The 17,339-nt window shown below is 38.7% G+C and overlaps 1 protein-coding gene across 1 annotated transcript; it reads left to right on the top strand.

Annotated features, from left to right (window-relative positions):
* The first annotated feature begins 2,011 nt into the window (after positions 1 to 2,011).
* LOC139712160 (carboxypeptidase B-like) lies at positions 2,012 to 16,101 on the top strand. Its single transcript, XM_071624001.1, has 10 exons — positions 2,012 to 2,070; positions 6,477 to 6,558; positions 7,275 to 7,496; positions 8,337 to 8,438; positions 9,474 to 9,578; positions 10,099 to 10,209; positions 11,529 to 11,619; positions 12,555 to 12,763; positions 15,225 to 15,309; positions 15,911 to 16,101. Exons 1-10 carry the CDS (start codon positions 2,012 to 2,014, stop codon positions 16,099 to 16,101), a joined length of 1,257 nt encoding a protein of 418 aa, XP_071480102.1.
* Positions 16,102 to 17,339: the final 1,238 nt, after the last annotated feature.

Raw genomic sequence — 17,339 nt, 5'->3', positions numbered from 1 at the left:
AGATAACTCATGTGTAACTAATAGTTGTATTACACATGTACGAGTGTATACGTATACTCTTTTCTTTGATCCCAGTGGACCCTGTTTATTTGAAGTCTTTGTTAGACTTTTGGCTATTTTTGTGACATGAGATCTGTTATACAATATGAAAAGTTCCAAGGAACTTTAAAGGTATTCTTCCCTAGACCTTGGATACTAGGAAGAATTAGTGTATAAAATGTGCATTAAGTCGGCAAAGAAAAGCTTTTGTGTACACAACAGAAATGGCAAACAACTCAAGGAGACTTTATCATGGAGTGATAAGAAACACTGCATCTAATCAGGGATGTGGTCTCTTTCCACCTCCCTGATCTGATAGGTTTTATAATGGATTATGAGTATACGTTGTCCAAAACACCTGTCACCTCACACCAAATTGAAAAAAAGAAGAAGGTAGCACTCAACATTTTAAGCTCATTAACAGATTATGTATTTTACTTGTATTCTGTAATCATTGCAATAAAAAGATTTTTAAGGCAAAGCCGTGTTTTATTTTTTTCTCAACTGACTTATCAATTTGCGCGTTTTACAAGAGGGAAGACTAAATGCTTTGTATTTTGATGTGAGGAAGCATGGTATGTAATCCATAGATACATGCATAAATAGATGTTTGTAGGTGTGATTGTGATTGTGAAAGCAAGGAGCGTCACGACTCTCCTTGGAGAAAGGGAGCGTACTCCAAAATTGCATCAATGTCATATAAGAAAGAATTGCAATCCGATACTCACTGCTCGGTTCGCTGATCCTTTCTTGGACATGGCCGGCCCGGCCGGACCAAGTCACACCTTCTGATGCAGCAATCGGGCAATGAAGATAAAAACAGGGTAAACAATCCTATAAATGATGCGAGCTCGCGTGCATTATAGTGCTGTATGCCGTTTGATTGATATCATACATGTGAAAGGGTTGCCAGCTGTGAAAAGAAAAAAAAAAAAACCAAATAGCAAGCTGCTCACCAATGCACTGTAAACGAGCCAACTTGCAGTTTTTTATATGTCCGAATTGACCTTGACAAAAGTTTTTTTTTTTTTTTTGGTTGTACTGACGTAATGAGCTCGCCTTGGTTCATTTTGTTTTGTTTTTGTTTTGTTTTGTTTTGTTTCTCTGACTGTTCGCTATTTGTCCATGATTACTTTGTCCCCGTTACGGTTGTTTTCATAATTTCCTTCATTTGATTGTCTGCTTTTATTGCTTGTGTATTAAATTTGTCTGTTATTGTACTCAGTGTATGAATTCGGGTATTAAACAAATGATTAAAAATACATGTTCACCTTTTAAAGAAGAAATCTACTCCAAAATGTTATCGATTTCATAAGAAAACGAAATAAATCCATGCAAAAAATGGCAAAAATGATCAAAATCGGCTGTTATAAAGATATAAGGAAGTTATGATATTCTGAAATGTCATTTTTTTTTTTGGAAAGTACTTCTTGACTAGTCGTTATGAATATTCAAATCAGCCAGTTGATGATATCATGCTCTCACAATTTCAAATACATTTCATACAGAAATGATAAAATCCTCATATTCCAGCTTTATAAATCTAATACTTGCCTTAATACGACCAGAATGATAACAAAAAGAACAAAGGTTTGTATACCTCGGACATATTTTGATACGGGAATATGCTTTTACCTGTATTAGCTGAAAATTAAAATTTTTCCAAATTTCATATATAACATCTGAAAAATTATGAGGGCATGACATCATCAACTCATTCATTTGCATATTCATAGGACAGGTCAAAAATGTGTGTGTGGGGGGGGGGGCTACATTGCGAGCGAATGAATCATTAGCATGATCAGTGGGCAGTGCTTGTCCATTTTGTGGGCATTACAATAAGTGGCAAATTTAATCTCTGTAATCTGCTTAACGCAGTCCACACCAAGACCTATTATAGAAATCCGAACCGTTATATATACAAGTTACAACGGAGACAACATCTCTAGGGTTCTGATCCCAAACTGCCACGATGAAGTTCCTTCTTTTTCCCGCCCTTTTTGTGCTCGTTTCGGCTGTCCGCTACGATGGGTGAGTATCTGTATCATCATTTTATTATAGATTATTATAGATTTGTCTCTCCTATACTTTTCTCCGTCATTGGACAGTGACTTATTCTTGTCTTATTCATTAGCAGTCACAGTTTAGTATGTGGCTTCAATATTCTCTTTCTTCTTCGATTTGAGCTTGTGCCTCGCCCTTTTCCCGTCTTTCCAAAAATTCTCTTTCCTTTTCCTTTTGTTGGTCCACCCTTCGTCGACTTGTTCCGAACTTAAAATGGACTTAAAACCTGGGATGAGGTTGCACTTGACTGAACAGGCAACAGATGGGATGGGAGAAGAGGGTAATGATAAAACAGTTATGTATCTTTGTTGACGTCAAAGTGCCTGACGCCTGGGAGTGTCTGGGAGGGGGGTGTCTCCCCTCCCACGGTGAGAACTTTTTGCATTTTGATGTTGTAAATGTTGCAATTTGATGCATGTCTTTGCGCGTTCTATCGATTTGAAACAGTCCCACTCGTGAAAGGTAGTAATATATTTTCATGTCGATTATTATTAAACAATTTTTGCTATAAAATGGTACAATTTAGATAAACTTCTTGTATTAATTCTTACACTGAATAAGATGATCGCGACTGAGCCCGAGCGAACGGAGTGAGCAAGGGGGAAGGGGAGGGTGTGGGAGGGGGATGTCCCCCTCCCACGGTGAGAACTTTTTGCATTTTTGTGTCTTAAATGGTTCAGTTTGATGCGTATTTTTGCGTGTTTATCGACTTGAAACAGTCCCACTTATTTGAGGTAGCAGTATATTTTGATGTAGACTATTATTGAACAATTTGCATTTAAAATGTGTCATTTAAGTAGAATTCTTATCATGAGCGCAACTGAGCCCGAGCGAGCGGAGCGAGCGAGGGGAGGGTGTAAAAAGTTTTTGCATGTAAAGTTGATGTTGCAAATGGTGCAATTTGATGCATGTTTTGGGGGGTAAGTTGTAGTGTAGTGTTGTAGCAAGTCAATGGAGATGAGACGATGTCGTGCACATGTGTTTTTGAGTGGTGCAAGAGGTTTAAAGAAAGATGAGAAGATGTGGAAGATGACCCCAGGAGCAGAAAGACCCCTCAATGACCTGGGGGCATTTCATGAAGGAACTTGTCGGATAAAATATCTGACAAGTCAATTATATCCGACAAGTTCAGAGAAATCAGCCAATCAGACTAAAGAATTTCTCAAAACTTGTCGGATATAATTGACTTGTCGGACATTTTATCCGACAAGTTCCTTCATGAAACGCCCCCCCCCCCCCCCCCCCCCCCCAGGACTGAGGTGATGACTGGTAATGACTCTCCCTAGCAAGTCTGGTTTGGTTTCAAGTTTCAAGGCGCTCGATGATGTCCTGGCAAACTTGCAAGCGTCGATTCTTCTGGTCATTACTCGGGAGTTTTGGTACCATCTTTGCGCAGACTTTCCGCATATCTAGATCTTCAGTGAGAATCTTCCAGACGCTGTCCCAATTCACGCCCACCTCATTTGCCATCATTCGAACAGTCTACCGACGATTGCCACACACCATCTGCCTGACGCACTCAATGTTGACTTCAGTCCTGGTCGTTGAGGACCTTCCGCCCCTATGGGGTCATCTTCCACGTCTTCTGAATCCTTCTTTAAACCTCTTGCAACACTCAAAAGCATGTGTGCATGACTTCATATCACCTCCGTAGACTTGCTGCAGCACTTTCAGCGCTTCTGACAGAGTACCCCGGCCCTACTCGAAACTTCAAGTTTGTTCATTGCTCTGTGCTCATTGCTGAACGACGTGAAACAGAGGATGTGTATATAAAATTGTGTAGAAAAAAAAAATGATGGCTGTAGAGAGCTAAGATCACAGTCACATAATACTCAAGATAGATTACTTTGAAGGTGAAACCTCTTAGTTTGAAGTTTGGGTATGAAATAAATTTTCTATGATACCAGTTCTGGAACTTTTCTGACACCTGAGGGATGAGACCGCATATTCTTTTTTTTTTACTGGATATGTTAGCAGTATTCCATCAGATCCCATGCCCTTACCAGATTTCAAGACTGAAGTGACACATGTTGGTTTAGGCCGTATAGATATGAGACATCAAAACACACTAGATCATCATTGTTTTTTTTTTTCTATGACATTTTCATTTACCATTATTTTATGATGTGTGTCTATAGTTAGTTCAGATGGTGATCCTTTGAGGATAAGCTCTATGGAGTGCTAAGTGTCAAACGGTCGATTTCGTTTAAAATACGAAATTGACCGTGCGACACTTGGCACCCCATAGAGCCTATCTTCGAAGGTAGCTTGGAATTATCCACGAGATTAAAGATCTCACACCGCGTCTGTACGTAACTTGTTTATTATGGATATGCTTCTGATGTTAATTTGCATCACTGTGTAATTCTAACAAGGTCACCCAAGTATAATTTGAGTGAATGAAGCAATATCAGTAGAACACATAAGTGAAAGTTTGCGTAAAATCAGACAATCCGTTCGAAAGTTATGCATATTTGAAGTTTTGGGGCAACCATGGCTTGAGTACGCTGGGTGCTTTTTACGATCTTTCAGGGATCTCTTAATAGTCTTAGTGGTCTCTCAGTGAACGTTCGCAAACTTCAAGGTCTCACAGAGATCTCTGAGAAATTTGTTGGAAAGTTACTTTTTGGTCTTTCAATGATAAATGTCAAGGGTTTACAGAGGCATTCCGCATAGACGTTGTTTTTCTCTAGTCTTGGAGACTGCTGAGGACCTTACCAATTTTTGTTCTTTCAATGGTCTCTCAAGGGTCTTAGTGATGTGGGATGGGGGTACTGTGGTTCAAAATATTAATTCCGCAGTCTTTCGTGAAAATGGTCTTTCTGTGGTCTTTCAGTGGTGCTTCAGCGATCTCACAATGAGAATTCACGATTCTTATCAGTCTTGCAATTATCTTTCGATAGTCTCTCAAGAATTGACACATTTATTTTTTTTTTTTTGGAGAAGATTACTAAAAGTTTATCGAGGGACCATTGAAGTCTCCTTGAAAGACTAGTCTCTGTCAGAGATCTTGATTGATCTCTCAAAGATCTCAGGAAGTGGGCCTATTCCTGATGATTTTTCAATGATCTCTGAATAGTCTTGTTGGTCTATCAGTGAATACACGGCAATCTCATTGAAAATTTTGCTGGAAACGTATACTTCTTGTTCTTTTAATGATCTTTCAAGAATTTTGTTTTTGCTTTGTATATCTTAAGCCATTCCACATAGACACAATTTTCATATGGTCTCGAAGACCGCTGAGGGAGTTTGCAATTTTGCGTGTCTTTGTGGTCTCTCAAGGGTCTCCTCTTTGTGGAATGGGGGCCTGGTACACTACATCCTTTTTTATTATCGTTGCCACTCGGATTTTGGTCAAAGACTTCCACCGTCGAATTCAGCGCGTCTATTCAGCCAACATTCTCTCCACTTGCCTTGCTTCCTTATGCCAAGATTTCCCCTCGCATAATAATGGACGTCTACGAGGCATCCTTAGCCCTCACCTAAACGAAAACAAACAACAAAACAATGCTTATCTTTCGTTGGATCTTTGACATCACATTTGTTTGTTAGAGCAAAGGATCTGGATTTTATTTTATGCAGGTCTTGTCTTAGAATAGCGTTGGGACTTTGTCATTACATCTGCTTGTCGGAGCAAAAGGTTCTGAACTTTAAGCAGGTCTTGGATTAGGATAGTTTTGGATTCGAGCCTAAAGACTCAAACCTTCTCCGTTTTTATGGGTTATCCACTGTTTCATTGACTTCATTGCCTTACCCCTCCTCCGTTTTTCAATATTTCTGTTAACGCCTCGTATTCGTGTTCTTCATTTATTGCTTTCTTTATTCAGTTTTCAACTGGCAGCTTTAAAGCAAAACGCAGATTCCGGTTGTATAACGTGCAATGGCACTCAGATTGCTGTGTGTCCGCTCTCTGCCCAAATTTTAAATAATCCTATACACATTAACACAGAGACTCAAACTCTCCCGTTTTCGACGGGAGATCTCCCGCCGAAAGCCCATTTTTGCAAAATCTCCCGTTCTCCCGCTTGAGAGGCAATTTCTTTCGCCCTGACTCTGTGTCTCCCGCTTGAAATAGACCTAGAGCTGGACCCCGGTCGCAAGGAACTTCGCGCTTTGCGCTCGTGATGTGCGCTTCGCGCACATCAAATCGGAGTCTCCCGTTTGCTAGGGGTTTCAGGCGGGAGAATCTCCCGATCAGAAGGTGCTTGGAATTGGAGTCTCTGTTAACACCAGTACTCCTATACCAATACACCTATACCCCTGACCATATCCCTAACCCTGTAGCACACCAAGTCCCCTCCGGCCGCAAAGAAACCCACTTTGATGTTGGTTAATGGAATCCTTCTGCTTCGTTTTCTGCTGTATCGGAACAGATACCAAACTCTTTCCATCCAGCCGCGTGACGATACCCAGCTGAAATTTCTTTCTTCCCTCGAGTCCAAACTAGAAGGAAAGGTGAGCTCTCATGAATATACAAGTATATTAACGTTCAGACGGTGATCCTTATTATAATCTCGATCATCAATTAACTTCGAGGAAAAGATCTATGGGGCACCATGTGTCGCACAGTTCTTTTCGTAACAAGTGGCGTTTGTGTTTTGTGCGTTCATCCTCCAATTACCATACTCAACAAAATGCATACTTTCGTGAAATTCCAGCATAAACGATACAAAATTAGCATTGTCCTGGTTGGATCCGATAGTGTTCCTCTCTATACATGTCGACATTTCAAACTCGCCAATTTCAACTATTTGAATGCTAACGTATGCCGTCACTTGAATTTTACACCGTAACCATCCTTTAAATTCCACAGAGAATCACTACACAAAATTGTAAATATGGAAATAGATTGATAGGCCTGGACGGGGCCCATTCACAATGAGGTCTGCAATTATTGTACAGTGCAGCAATTGCAATCACTCTGGCAACATTCAGGAAGTTAGAAAACAACAACAATAACAATGCTGGGCATTTAAGTTGTGGCATAACTGCACATCACTGCAAATTTTAGCAACTGCAAAATGATGGAATGGGTCCCTGTTGTTACAGAATGCTATCTCACTCTATCTCACCATTGATTTGCGTTACTTTTTCATTGTTAACAAACAAAACAGAAAGAACAACGAAGAAATCATAATAACATGCTTTGATTACGGCTATATAATATGCAGGTCAACTTCTGGTCGTACCCCTCCACCACCACTCGGCGCTCCACTGACGTCCTCGTTCCACCGCAATTCTTGGACGAGTTTAAGGAACTTCTGGAGTCTGTCGGACTCGAGTTTTCTATCATGATCAACGACGTCCAAGCCTTAATCGACGAGACCATGCCTTCTCGAGAAATCGACGCGGCAGCCGACTTCGATTACAGCGTATACCACACGTACGATGAGGTAAGGCTTTGGTTGTTCGACTTTTGTTTGAGGATGAAATCAATCGATCGTATGACTTGTGTCCAATGTTGCTACTGTTTGAAATGAATGTCAGTCAGTGATAGAGAATTTAAACATAATCTTTGAAATGGAAACTATTGATTCAAAGACATTGCTCATATCACAAACAAATTGCATCCACTCTTACGTGCAAGTAGTAAGGAAATATAAATCTCAGAACGTGAGTAATTCTGGACTTAAAGACCGATTTTCTATCACACTGCGAAAATGATCTCATACGATTCGATTCAAGAGTCAAACATTTCTCAGTTCAGATTATAAGAAAAATTCAAGGCAAAATCTGTTTAATGTGTAGAAAAAAAACCCCAAAGGTTTCGTTGTGCTTCAAACATTGTCAAATGTGGTAAGACCAGGCTCTATCTTTGACAATTCATGGCAGTCAGTTTTCACAGTTTATATGAACATCCAAACCATCAGCTTGCACTCGGTACAGTTTCAAATGAACAGTCATCAGGTCTCTGATGTTGACCGTTGGTCAAAACCTTCCTTTCATCCGAAACTTGACCATCATCATTCTATTGAGCAAAATATGTTTTATGTCTGGAAGAACAAGGATATTAGCGATTGCTGGCACTTCTTCACTATGATGGTATACGATCAGCCTCGGTCTTTAATATTTTGTGGCACTGACTCTCTGTGTTACAAAAAAAATCTTGTTCATTTTTGGAGTCAAAGCTTCATGAGGAGGAAAATGCACAAGAGTCAGCTGGATGAGGACAAATGTGAATAATATCATTATCATCATGATTATGAAGTATGCTTTCGCCTGCACCCCAACAGATCCAGCAATGGACGGCTGATATTGCAACTCAGTACAGCTCGATGGTTGAGCTATTTCAAATTGCCGAATCTGGAGAGGGACGACCAATCAATGCCCTCAAAGTGAGTTTATGATATCGGCTATGTTGATTATTTCTCTATACGTAATCATTCAGGGGTTAGTTGTTTCACAAACGAGACTTTCACTCGTGCGAAACTCCCCAAATCATGCGTACACGTGTAATTTTACAGTGTTTACGTACAAATGTAAATTTTGTTGCAACAAAGCTCCTTAAAGTTATGCGTCAGTTCTTCGCAGGCCTCACGAGTCATGCGTAGTCTTATGCTTATTCGAATTCATGCGTAAAGTTCATGCATTAGACTTTAGAGAAGTGGTATTTCAATGTAAAATGCAAAGCTGATACATAGTATTCAACTTCCGAGATACAATTATGCCTAGTTAATACGCTGTTATTCGCAGAATTGGTAATATGACTTCGTAATGTAATCACCATGATAATACACTTTGTGTCTCCCTTTTGCAACCATGAAAATTAAATTGCTTTCATAAGCTGGTATATTGCTGAGGTAGGTCAGTTAGACCTTTCCTCAGAATGATGCAACAGTTGAATAAATAAGTAAATTATTTATAGTTATTCAAAGTTTTGTGATACACAAGAATTCTTGGCGTTCCAAGCTTTCTATGAATAGTTAGGGTTATAAAGTATCGATATTGATTATTGCTTTCTAGTTTGTGAAAACAAACACACAAACAAACTTGCAGGCATACTGGGTGCCGAGAAGCGTCCTGAATTGATATAAATGTATGGATTTCGTGTATAAAGATGATTAGCAATACAGTACGTGGAGATGTGAAAGGAAAATAAGAGACTGTCAAGAGAAGAAAATTGTATATGCATTCTGATCATTTTGGTGTATGTATAACAAAGATAATTCATGAACATAAATTTAGGATAGGCCTACATATGTTCTCGTTTCGGTGTCTAAGAAGTGAACAGCTCATACTAAATCAAATTGAATGTAAGACCGTCAGTAAAATTTATGTTGAAAGCGTCATTTCCATGTGATGCAAGTTACTGTAAAGATTGATTATGACATTTATAACTGTATATCTCATACCATATTCCTCACCGATAGATTCGCACTGGTGGCATCGAAACCAAGAAGGCGGTGTACTGGCAGGGCGGTCTCCACGCCCGTGAATGGATCACACCAGCCACTGTCATGTACATCACCAATTCGGTAAGTGCAGATTTCCCGGCGTAAAGACATGCGGGAGCAAAAATCATGTGTTGCGTTGGATTGACCACACGTAAATGGATCGAGGGACGGAAGATTCCGAGTTCAGTACTTATCCAATGCGCACGCTCATTGTCGACCAAGTTGTCAAACTTTCACTATCATTCAGTCATTAACGACCGATGTTATAGAAATGTTATATACAAATAGTCAACCTTTATAAGTGCGATTCTTCCAAATAATTTCATGAGCGTGCGAATTTGACCGTTTTTTTCAACGACGCGAAGTTGAATAGAATGGTTAAACTTGCATCGAATTTAATTCGAACTGTCGCACGAATGATACAACATTGAATATATTTTTTTTCAATACAACGCACGATACAGGCCTGGTCTAGACCAAAATAGATCTAAGCCTATATCTATAGGAGGAGCACTAACAGTTAAGCTTAAATTTAGGTCTAGATCTGGCTCTAGGTTTTGAAAAAAAAAAACTAACGAAGTGTATTTTTTCATTAATGCAGCTCCTCGAAAATTACGGAATTGACCCTGATGTGACAGAGATCTTGGATACCTTCGACTTCGTCATCGTCCCCGCAGTCAACGTCGATGGATACATTTACTCCTGGACCAACGTGAGCTTATGCTAAAATGAAACGATTTGTACTGACAATCATCTCCGATTTGAATTGTAGCTCATAATGTCACCTCTTATAGTATTTGTGGAAACGGTGTTGTAAGTACAGTTTCAGTTGCATACAGTCACTATTTCAATTTCGATTTCAATTTCATAGATTTCATAGGAGTCAATAAACGTTGCGTTTGCCTACCCCCCCCCCCCCCACCAACACATACGAGTGAGGTTTTGCAATTGTTAGAACGGAAATTCAACAATCTATAGTACACGCTTTTGTGGAATATTTGGAGGAAATGGGTTTAAAAATCTATCAAAAGTAGTACGATACGTTTTTTTCTTGTTACTATGGCAAAAAAAATAAACAACAACAACACATACACCGTCAAGTAAATTCTTTAATCAATTTGTGACTTTCTCATTCATTGATCAAAATGAAAGTGTAATATCTAAGCGACCGAGCGATATCCCTCTCATACAACTTTATTCATTCATTCATTCATTCATTTAATTTTAGATTTGAAATTCAACGATCTGCGTCCCTTTTCATGAAACTTGTTATCGATAAAAGTTACGACAGTAACTACTGAAATCATTGCCTCTGACTGGCTCCAGAACAAATTTGTTACAGAAATGTGGCAGTTGTTACTGATAACTAACTATACACAGCCCAGTCGCTGTGCTTCTCAATGCGTCTGGTCGGGGTAACTAATAACAAGCTTTATGAAACTGGACCCTGGTGAACAGGTTAGGTGGAATATTTTAACGTAATGGTTTTCTATTAAAATTTCATTAAAGTAACCCATATCCAACCAGTCTTGATTATTCACGTTGTATGACTTTCTGTATTGCTGATTAAATTATTTGAAGTTTATAATATCCGACTCTAAAAAGAACCCACAATCGGTCATGTCGTGGATTATGGGGAGAGGAATATCCTTAAACGTGAATTAAATATTGTTCAAGAAGGCGCTGCTCTCTGGCGGGGGAGCGAGAGGAGGAGGGAGGGTCGTTACCTCCTTACACCTATTCTCCCTCCCTCCTAGGTACGGGACTGAATATGGGCCTGTACTGTGATCATAAAGAGCAAAAGTGAAAATGGACCTAAACTCAAACTTATAACCCAAAATTTATATTTCAGAATTCAAACCTTAAAACTCAAACTCAAATCCAAACCTAAACCAAAACACACACTCAGGTAATATTCAATCCCAAACACAATTCATTATTATATCTTTATGAGTTGCTCCATTCCCGGACCCTTTATATTAAGTGTTCACTGAGAGGTATTGAACATTACGTTCTCTCACTATTTCTCAGGACCGTCTGTGGAGGAAGACTCGCTCCAACAACGCCGGCAGCGTCTGCCGTGGAGTCGACCCCAACAGGAACTACCCCTACCAGTGGGGAGGTATGTCTGAAAAAAAAAAAAATCTTCATATACCAATTTATTCATGCTCCTCTTTTTCTCCTTTTTTCATTCTTTCTCTTTCCACCCTGTCATGTAGGCCCATCTATCTATTTATCTCCATGAATTCATTCATCTATCTGTCTGTCTATCTATCTATCTATCCATCCATCCTCGTATGATGATATCCTTCTGTGTTCATATCCTGTTCCATGTGGACTGTGCTTTCATTTCTATCTTAGTGTTATGGCTGGGTCAAGCCAGAACAGCTTGGTGGCCCAGGTAACAAGTTCTACTTGAAAAGGAACTCGATTTGTGAATGCATGCGTATATGGCAAGCCAAATGTTCAATAATTCGAAAAACTCGATCGATTTACTGGACGTTTGGCTTGCCATATACTTATGTAGACTTACAATAAGTTACATTGTAAAATGTGCACTGCACTTTCTCACGTGCACTAAAGCTCATGAAAGTTTTTTCGTTATCAAAACTGTTATCGTCTGATTATAACTAGAAGGCATCCATAACGGCGCGACCTTAAATTTTCCGATGACACAATCGTATTTTCCCCAGTATCGAGAAAACGATTGTAATCATCTGGTCTGTGGCATTCTTTTTTACAATTCCGAGTTTGAAATAGTTATGTTGTACCATATGGGGAGGGAAAAAAAAACAACTTATTTATAAGAGCTTAGCATACGTTGTGTAGCTCACATCAGAATGTATTCGATTGACTCATATTCAAAACACAGAGGTGATTCAATTCTTCTGCTCACCAGATTCGAGAAATAACACACTGTAATAATGATAATTGAAGATGTCACTACCAGGTTGTTCTTGTTATCAGGTTTTTTTTTTTTTTGTTATTCAGTGTATTCGGAGTAACAAACTTGTAGGACATATTTGCGTTTTTAATATATTGCAATAAATGTTACAGGAGAAGGCGCCAGCACCAGCGCGTGCTCCGATACCTATCGTGGGTCTAAGGCAGCCTCCGAGCCCGAGGTCGATCAAACTGCTCAGTGGCTACTCGATTCCAACCAGGAGTACGTCTGCTTCATCGACTTCCACAGCTATTCGCAGCTCTGGCTGGCACCGTGGTCGTACACGGCGAGGGCCATCCTCCCGCAGGAAAAGGACGATCACGTGAGTGATGGTGGTCGAGGTGATGGGGAGGGATTTGGAGGGGCTGGGCGGGATCGGGGTATAAAGGATTTGATGGATGATTAAGAACTTTACCATTCATTATCTATTTTTCATCTTTATTGTTTAGGATGATGGGAACTGAAAACAAGACAGGCAGGATTTTAGTAAACACGATGAAGACTGCAGTGATAATGATGCCAATGCATTTTGGATATGAAAAGGCAAAACAATTTGCTATTCAAATTCAAATGATATCATTTCCATATAAAGTAATACAAAGTTGTATGCATACAGCTTACATGAGTACAGAATATATATATGTATATATATATACGTATTAATAGAATGTATACAATCAATTATCAGCTTTATATTTTGATGAGTTCACACGTACGTAAATACAATTCAATTCTTTTTAACTGTACATGTATATGGAAAAGAGGAATTCACAAGAGAAGAATAACTTGTAAATTTTGTGAATTACTCTGGAAAATGAGGGCATCTCAAGATCCATCAAGGACTCCATGTATGAAAATTTTGATATGACGTCAGGACTATGACAAGCACAAGTAGAAAAACAAGGACGAAACAGGCCGGAAAACAAACTAAAGATAGGCATAACAAAGAAAAAAGGGAAACAAAAACTTAATTCATAAAATTCACGACCCACATACTCCGATCATTGATTTCTATATTCTATATTTTGTTTTATGATATCGTAATCAGTCTTATGAGTAGGCCCTACTAAGTTCGAGTGTCATTGTAATTAACTTCTTTTTATTCCCATTATAATTGCATTATCTTCCTCGTCTTCCCCACCGATACCATCTTGCGAGGACACACTTCGTAGTTTGATTAATTATTCATGATCCAAGACCTATAACCTAAGTACTACCAATGATAAGATGTGAAATGATTCAACGAGGCAGTTTGACGAGGCACCTTCTACATATTTATCTGAACATAGCACCAAATTTCAATGAGAAGGTAGTTCTACATGTAAATGTATTTTTCCCTTTGTTCTAAGAATGTGTATCTTCATTTTGTACAGAAGTGTTGCTATTGCGTTAATTTCTCCTGACTTCATTATTAAAAATTCCTATTACCTCACCAATACGCGATTTTAATGCCGATAATCGCCCTGCCAAATATATCGAAATCACATCGGCCCTCACAGCGGGATATCTCTTCTAATGCTTTCTTGCCATCACATGAATTACTTTTTTTTTTTGGACACTTTTTATAATTGACATGTCCATAAGAACAACATTAATCATGTTATGAATTTATACAGTAGGATCAACATGCAACAACAAAAATGAAAAAAAACAACAACAACAACAAAAATGTGAGAAATTACATCATAGTTATAAGTATAAGGATCAAACTAAATTTTCTGCTGGGAACTGTTTCTCGTAATGAATTTCTTTAGTTACACATTAATTATTGTATCCACTATATTTCTGCTATCATTCACTTTTATACCAGCGGCCATCTTCTTCATTTCCACATTATAATCAACAATCATGCAATAATGTTCCTACCACCAGTGTCTTATATCAATTGAGTTAGTCAAGTACCGGTTAGTGATTGGCTAAACACAGTCACTTGATGGAGGCACATTGGTTATGTTCGCGCATGGGCAGAACAATTTTGTAATGTTCTCCCCTGGGAAAACATTTTCACGTAACAAATGACAAACGATACCAAACGATTGAATGATCATATTTTTCACGCAATCGATAGGATAAATTTGCCTATTCCATACAATGTGAAAGAGCAGATGACCGATGATGGTATTTGACTAACCCATAAAATATAACAGATTATGACTTTTGTTGTTGGGAACATATACCAATCGTTCCACCCTCAGGGTTTGAAATGCTATTTCGGGGGGAGGCTATACATCCCTCGACTTCGTCTCGGGACTTATAATCTCCCTCGATAGCATTTCAAACCCTCGACGGGTGGAACATTCGGTATGTGCCCTCCCCCGCCAGTCATCATCTATATAATATACACCACCTTGCCAACGATCTTCCAAACCACCAACCGACAATCGTCAAAATAAATCATTAAATTTGCTAATGCCTCCATCTATCGTCCTATATCAACATTCTCCTCTCATCATTCAATTTGCATCAGTCCTCTTGCTGTTATACAAATAATGTACCTCTTTCAGATTGGTAGTCTCGGCACCAATATGTTGTCCTGCCAACAAACCACCTTACCACCAGACACCTTCCAACAATTTCTACTGGCCCCAGTTACTTCCCAACGCATTTCAATTCATCACAATATAGTCCAATTATCCATGAGTATACCAAAATTCATATTGTCCTTCCACCATCTCCCCCTGCCCTTTACAACCTCTCCTTCAGTATGCGAGCACAATGTATCAACTAATTTCTGAGCTTCATCACTCAACACACTTCTTCTTACCACTGTTTCTACCTTTAAGGACGCAGCTTCCGCTAAAGCCGTGAACGCCTTACAGAGTGTCTACGGAACCGAATACATCTATGGACCATCAGCCAGGACTCTATGTAAGTGTAACACATGCAGACACTCCTGAAAAGAACACGGAACGAAGATTTTAAGTGAATTCAACCAAACAAACTGATTGTGCTAGTGTACTTCAGATTAGAATCTTACGAAGCATGTGAAGTTTTCCGTCTTAATAAGTAACTTGTCGAACATGTGTCGTTTTAAGCTGGCAGCAGTTAATTTGAAGAACCGGCCTCTATGATATCAGTTTGAGCCTTTTTATAATATTTTGTTGCCTATCGGAACCTTGGATTTTGTATACAGTGTATGGGAATTGAGAAACTCGTAGGAAGTGAGTTAGTGCATGTCCGTGTTTACTAGTGTGTGGGATTATCTTTGCATGACCATTCTCTTATAGCCACATTGCTTGAATCCATCTCCGCATAGATTATCATCATTAAAGAAAAAAGCATCTGTGTCGATGTAGGGCAATTTGTCAATCAGTTGCAAAGTATCTGTATGTGTGTGTGTTTTTTTTTTGTTTTTTTTACAAATTCTTGCTTCGAAATTCACAAAACGCACAAAATACGTCCACTCTCCACTCGATTTGCTATGCCCTCGTTTAACTACTCATTCTCTGCCACGGTGTTCCTCCCACAGATGCGGCGTCGGGTTGCAGCGTAGACTGGGGCTTCGCTTCTTTGAAGGCCAAGTATTCGTACGTGTTGGAGCTGAGGGACGACGGCACGTACGGCTTCCTCCTCCCCGAGCGGCAAATCCTGCCGACAGGACGGGAGACTTACGAAGCTATCAAGGCTCTCTGCATACACATGGTGGAGGAATACAAGTAAAGCCTGGACTATGGGGACTGAATTGGCATGTGAAGTTACACATCAACCTATATGTTAATAATGATGATCTTACTACACTGTGCAATGATAAGCTATACAGATAGACAGATAGAGATGCCTTCATTATCTCACAGATCATATAGAATTTAAAAGATAATTCGAGCATTTTATTTTTGAGAGTTGTTTAAAACAACAAAGGGCAAAATGAAAAGTACATTGTTCTATACAGTGATGATCATTCCTACAGACAGTGACGCTAGCTCGTACTGTACATAATGGGGGGGGGGGGGGGGGAAGAAGAGAAGAGAAAAATAAAACCAAATAAAACGAACTATTTGAAACATGCAAATGCGTTCAAGCATTCTTTTCTTGTGTCATTCGTTTATCCAAGGTTTAGATTCTCCAATTACTGAATACAGATGCTTACACTAATAAACGACTCAACTTGATTTACATTGCATCGCAAAGTTCGTCGTGGGCTTAAGTGTACATATATACAGATGACTGTTTTTGAACCCATGCTACTCTTCCAGATACGTCTTCCAATTTCTCTATACATATTATGAATACCCACACTCATACATGTAATGGTGATTAATGAAGGTGATGACTGACTAATATTTGCCTTCACTCTAAAACACACGTAAAATCAAAGGCACATTGTTATTTCGTCTAAACTGGCAAGTGACATCCCTGGTCTAAACAATATTAATACAGTGAAAATGAATGACAAATGGATAACAGGAGTGATACATAAATTCAAAATCATATATATGTATACATATGATTATGTAAATATATATATACATATATATACAGTGTATATATATGTATATACATTATAGTATATATATATATATATATATATATATATATACGATGAAGACAAACAAGTTGATATAATGCATTAGATTCCAACTTCATTTATTTGTAAACCAAATTTTCAATCCTTGCAGGGATCTTGCAAGGATTGAAAATTTGGTTTACAAATAAATGAAGTTGGAATCTAATGCATTATGTCAGCTTGTTTGTCTTCATCGTCTTCATGCTCTTATTCCAACACGCGGATAATAATACCATTATATATATATATATATATATATATATATATATATATACACTCAGCAAAAAAGTAAGTTCCCCCCTAGCATTTGTGGATATATCTCAAAAAGTATTCAACCGATTTTCATAATTCAAACGGAAATGGATAAAGAATTTTATTACTCATAACATGAGTG

Source organism: Diadema antillarum, unplaced genomic scaffold, assembly GCF_040938485.1.
Source record: "Diadema antillarum isolate AM-2024a unplaced genomic scaffold, OU_Dant_1.0 scf00000040, whole genome shotgun sequence".
Taxonomy (NCBI): domain Eukaryota; kingdom Metazoa; phylum Echinodermata; class Echinoidea; order Diadematoida; family Diadematidae; genus Diadema; species Diadema antillarum.
The sequence above is the reverse complement of the archived record's forward strand: the minus strand, read 5'-3'. Positions and strand labels throughout refer to the sequence as shown.

Excerpts from the sequence above, each read along its gene's own strand:
- LOC139712160 (XM_071624001.1), top strand. The coding sequence starts at position 2,012 with ATGAAGTTCCTTCTTTTTCCCGCCCTTTTTGTGCTCGTTTCGGCTGTC. Across the intron at positions 6,559-7,274 it reads AGTCCAAACTAGAAGGAAAG|GTCAACTTCTGGTCGTACCC; the intron begins GTGAGCTCTCAT and ends TATAATATGCAG. Across the intron at positions 8,439-9,473 it reads GACCAATCAATGCCCTCAAA|ATTCGCACTGGTGGCATCGA; the intron begins GTGAGTTTATGA and ends CCTCACCGATAG.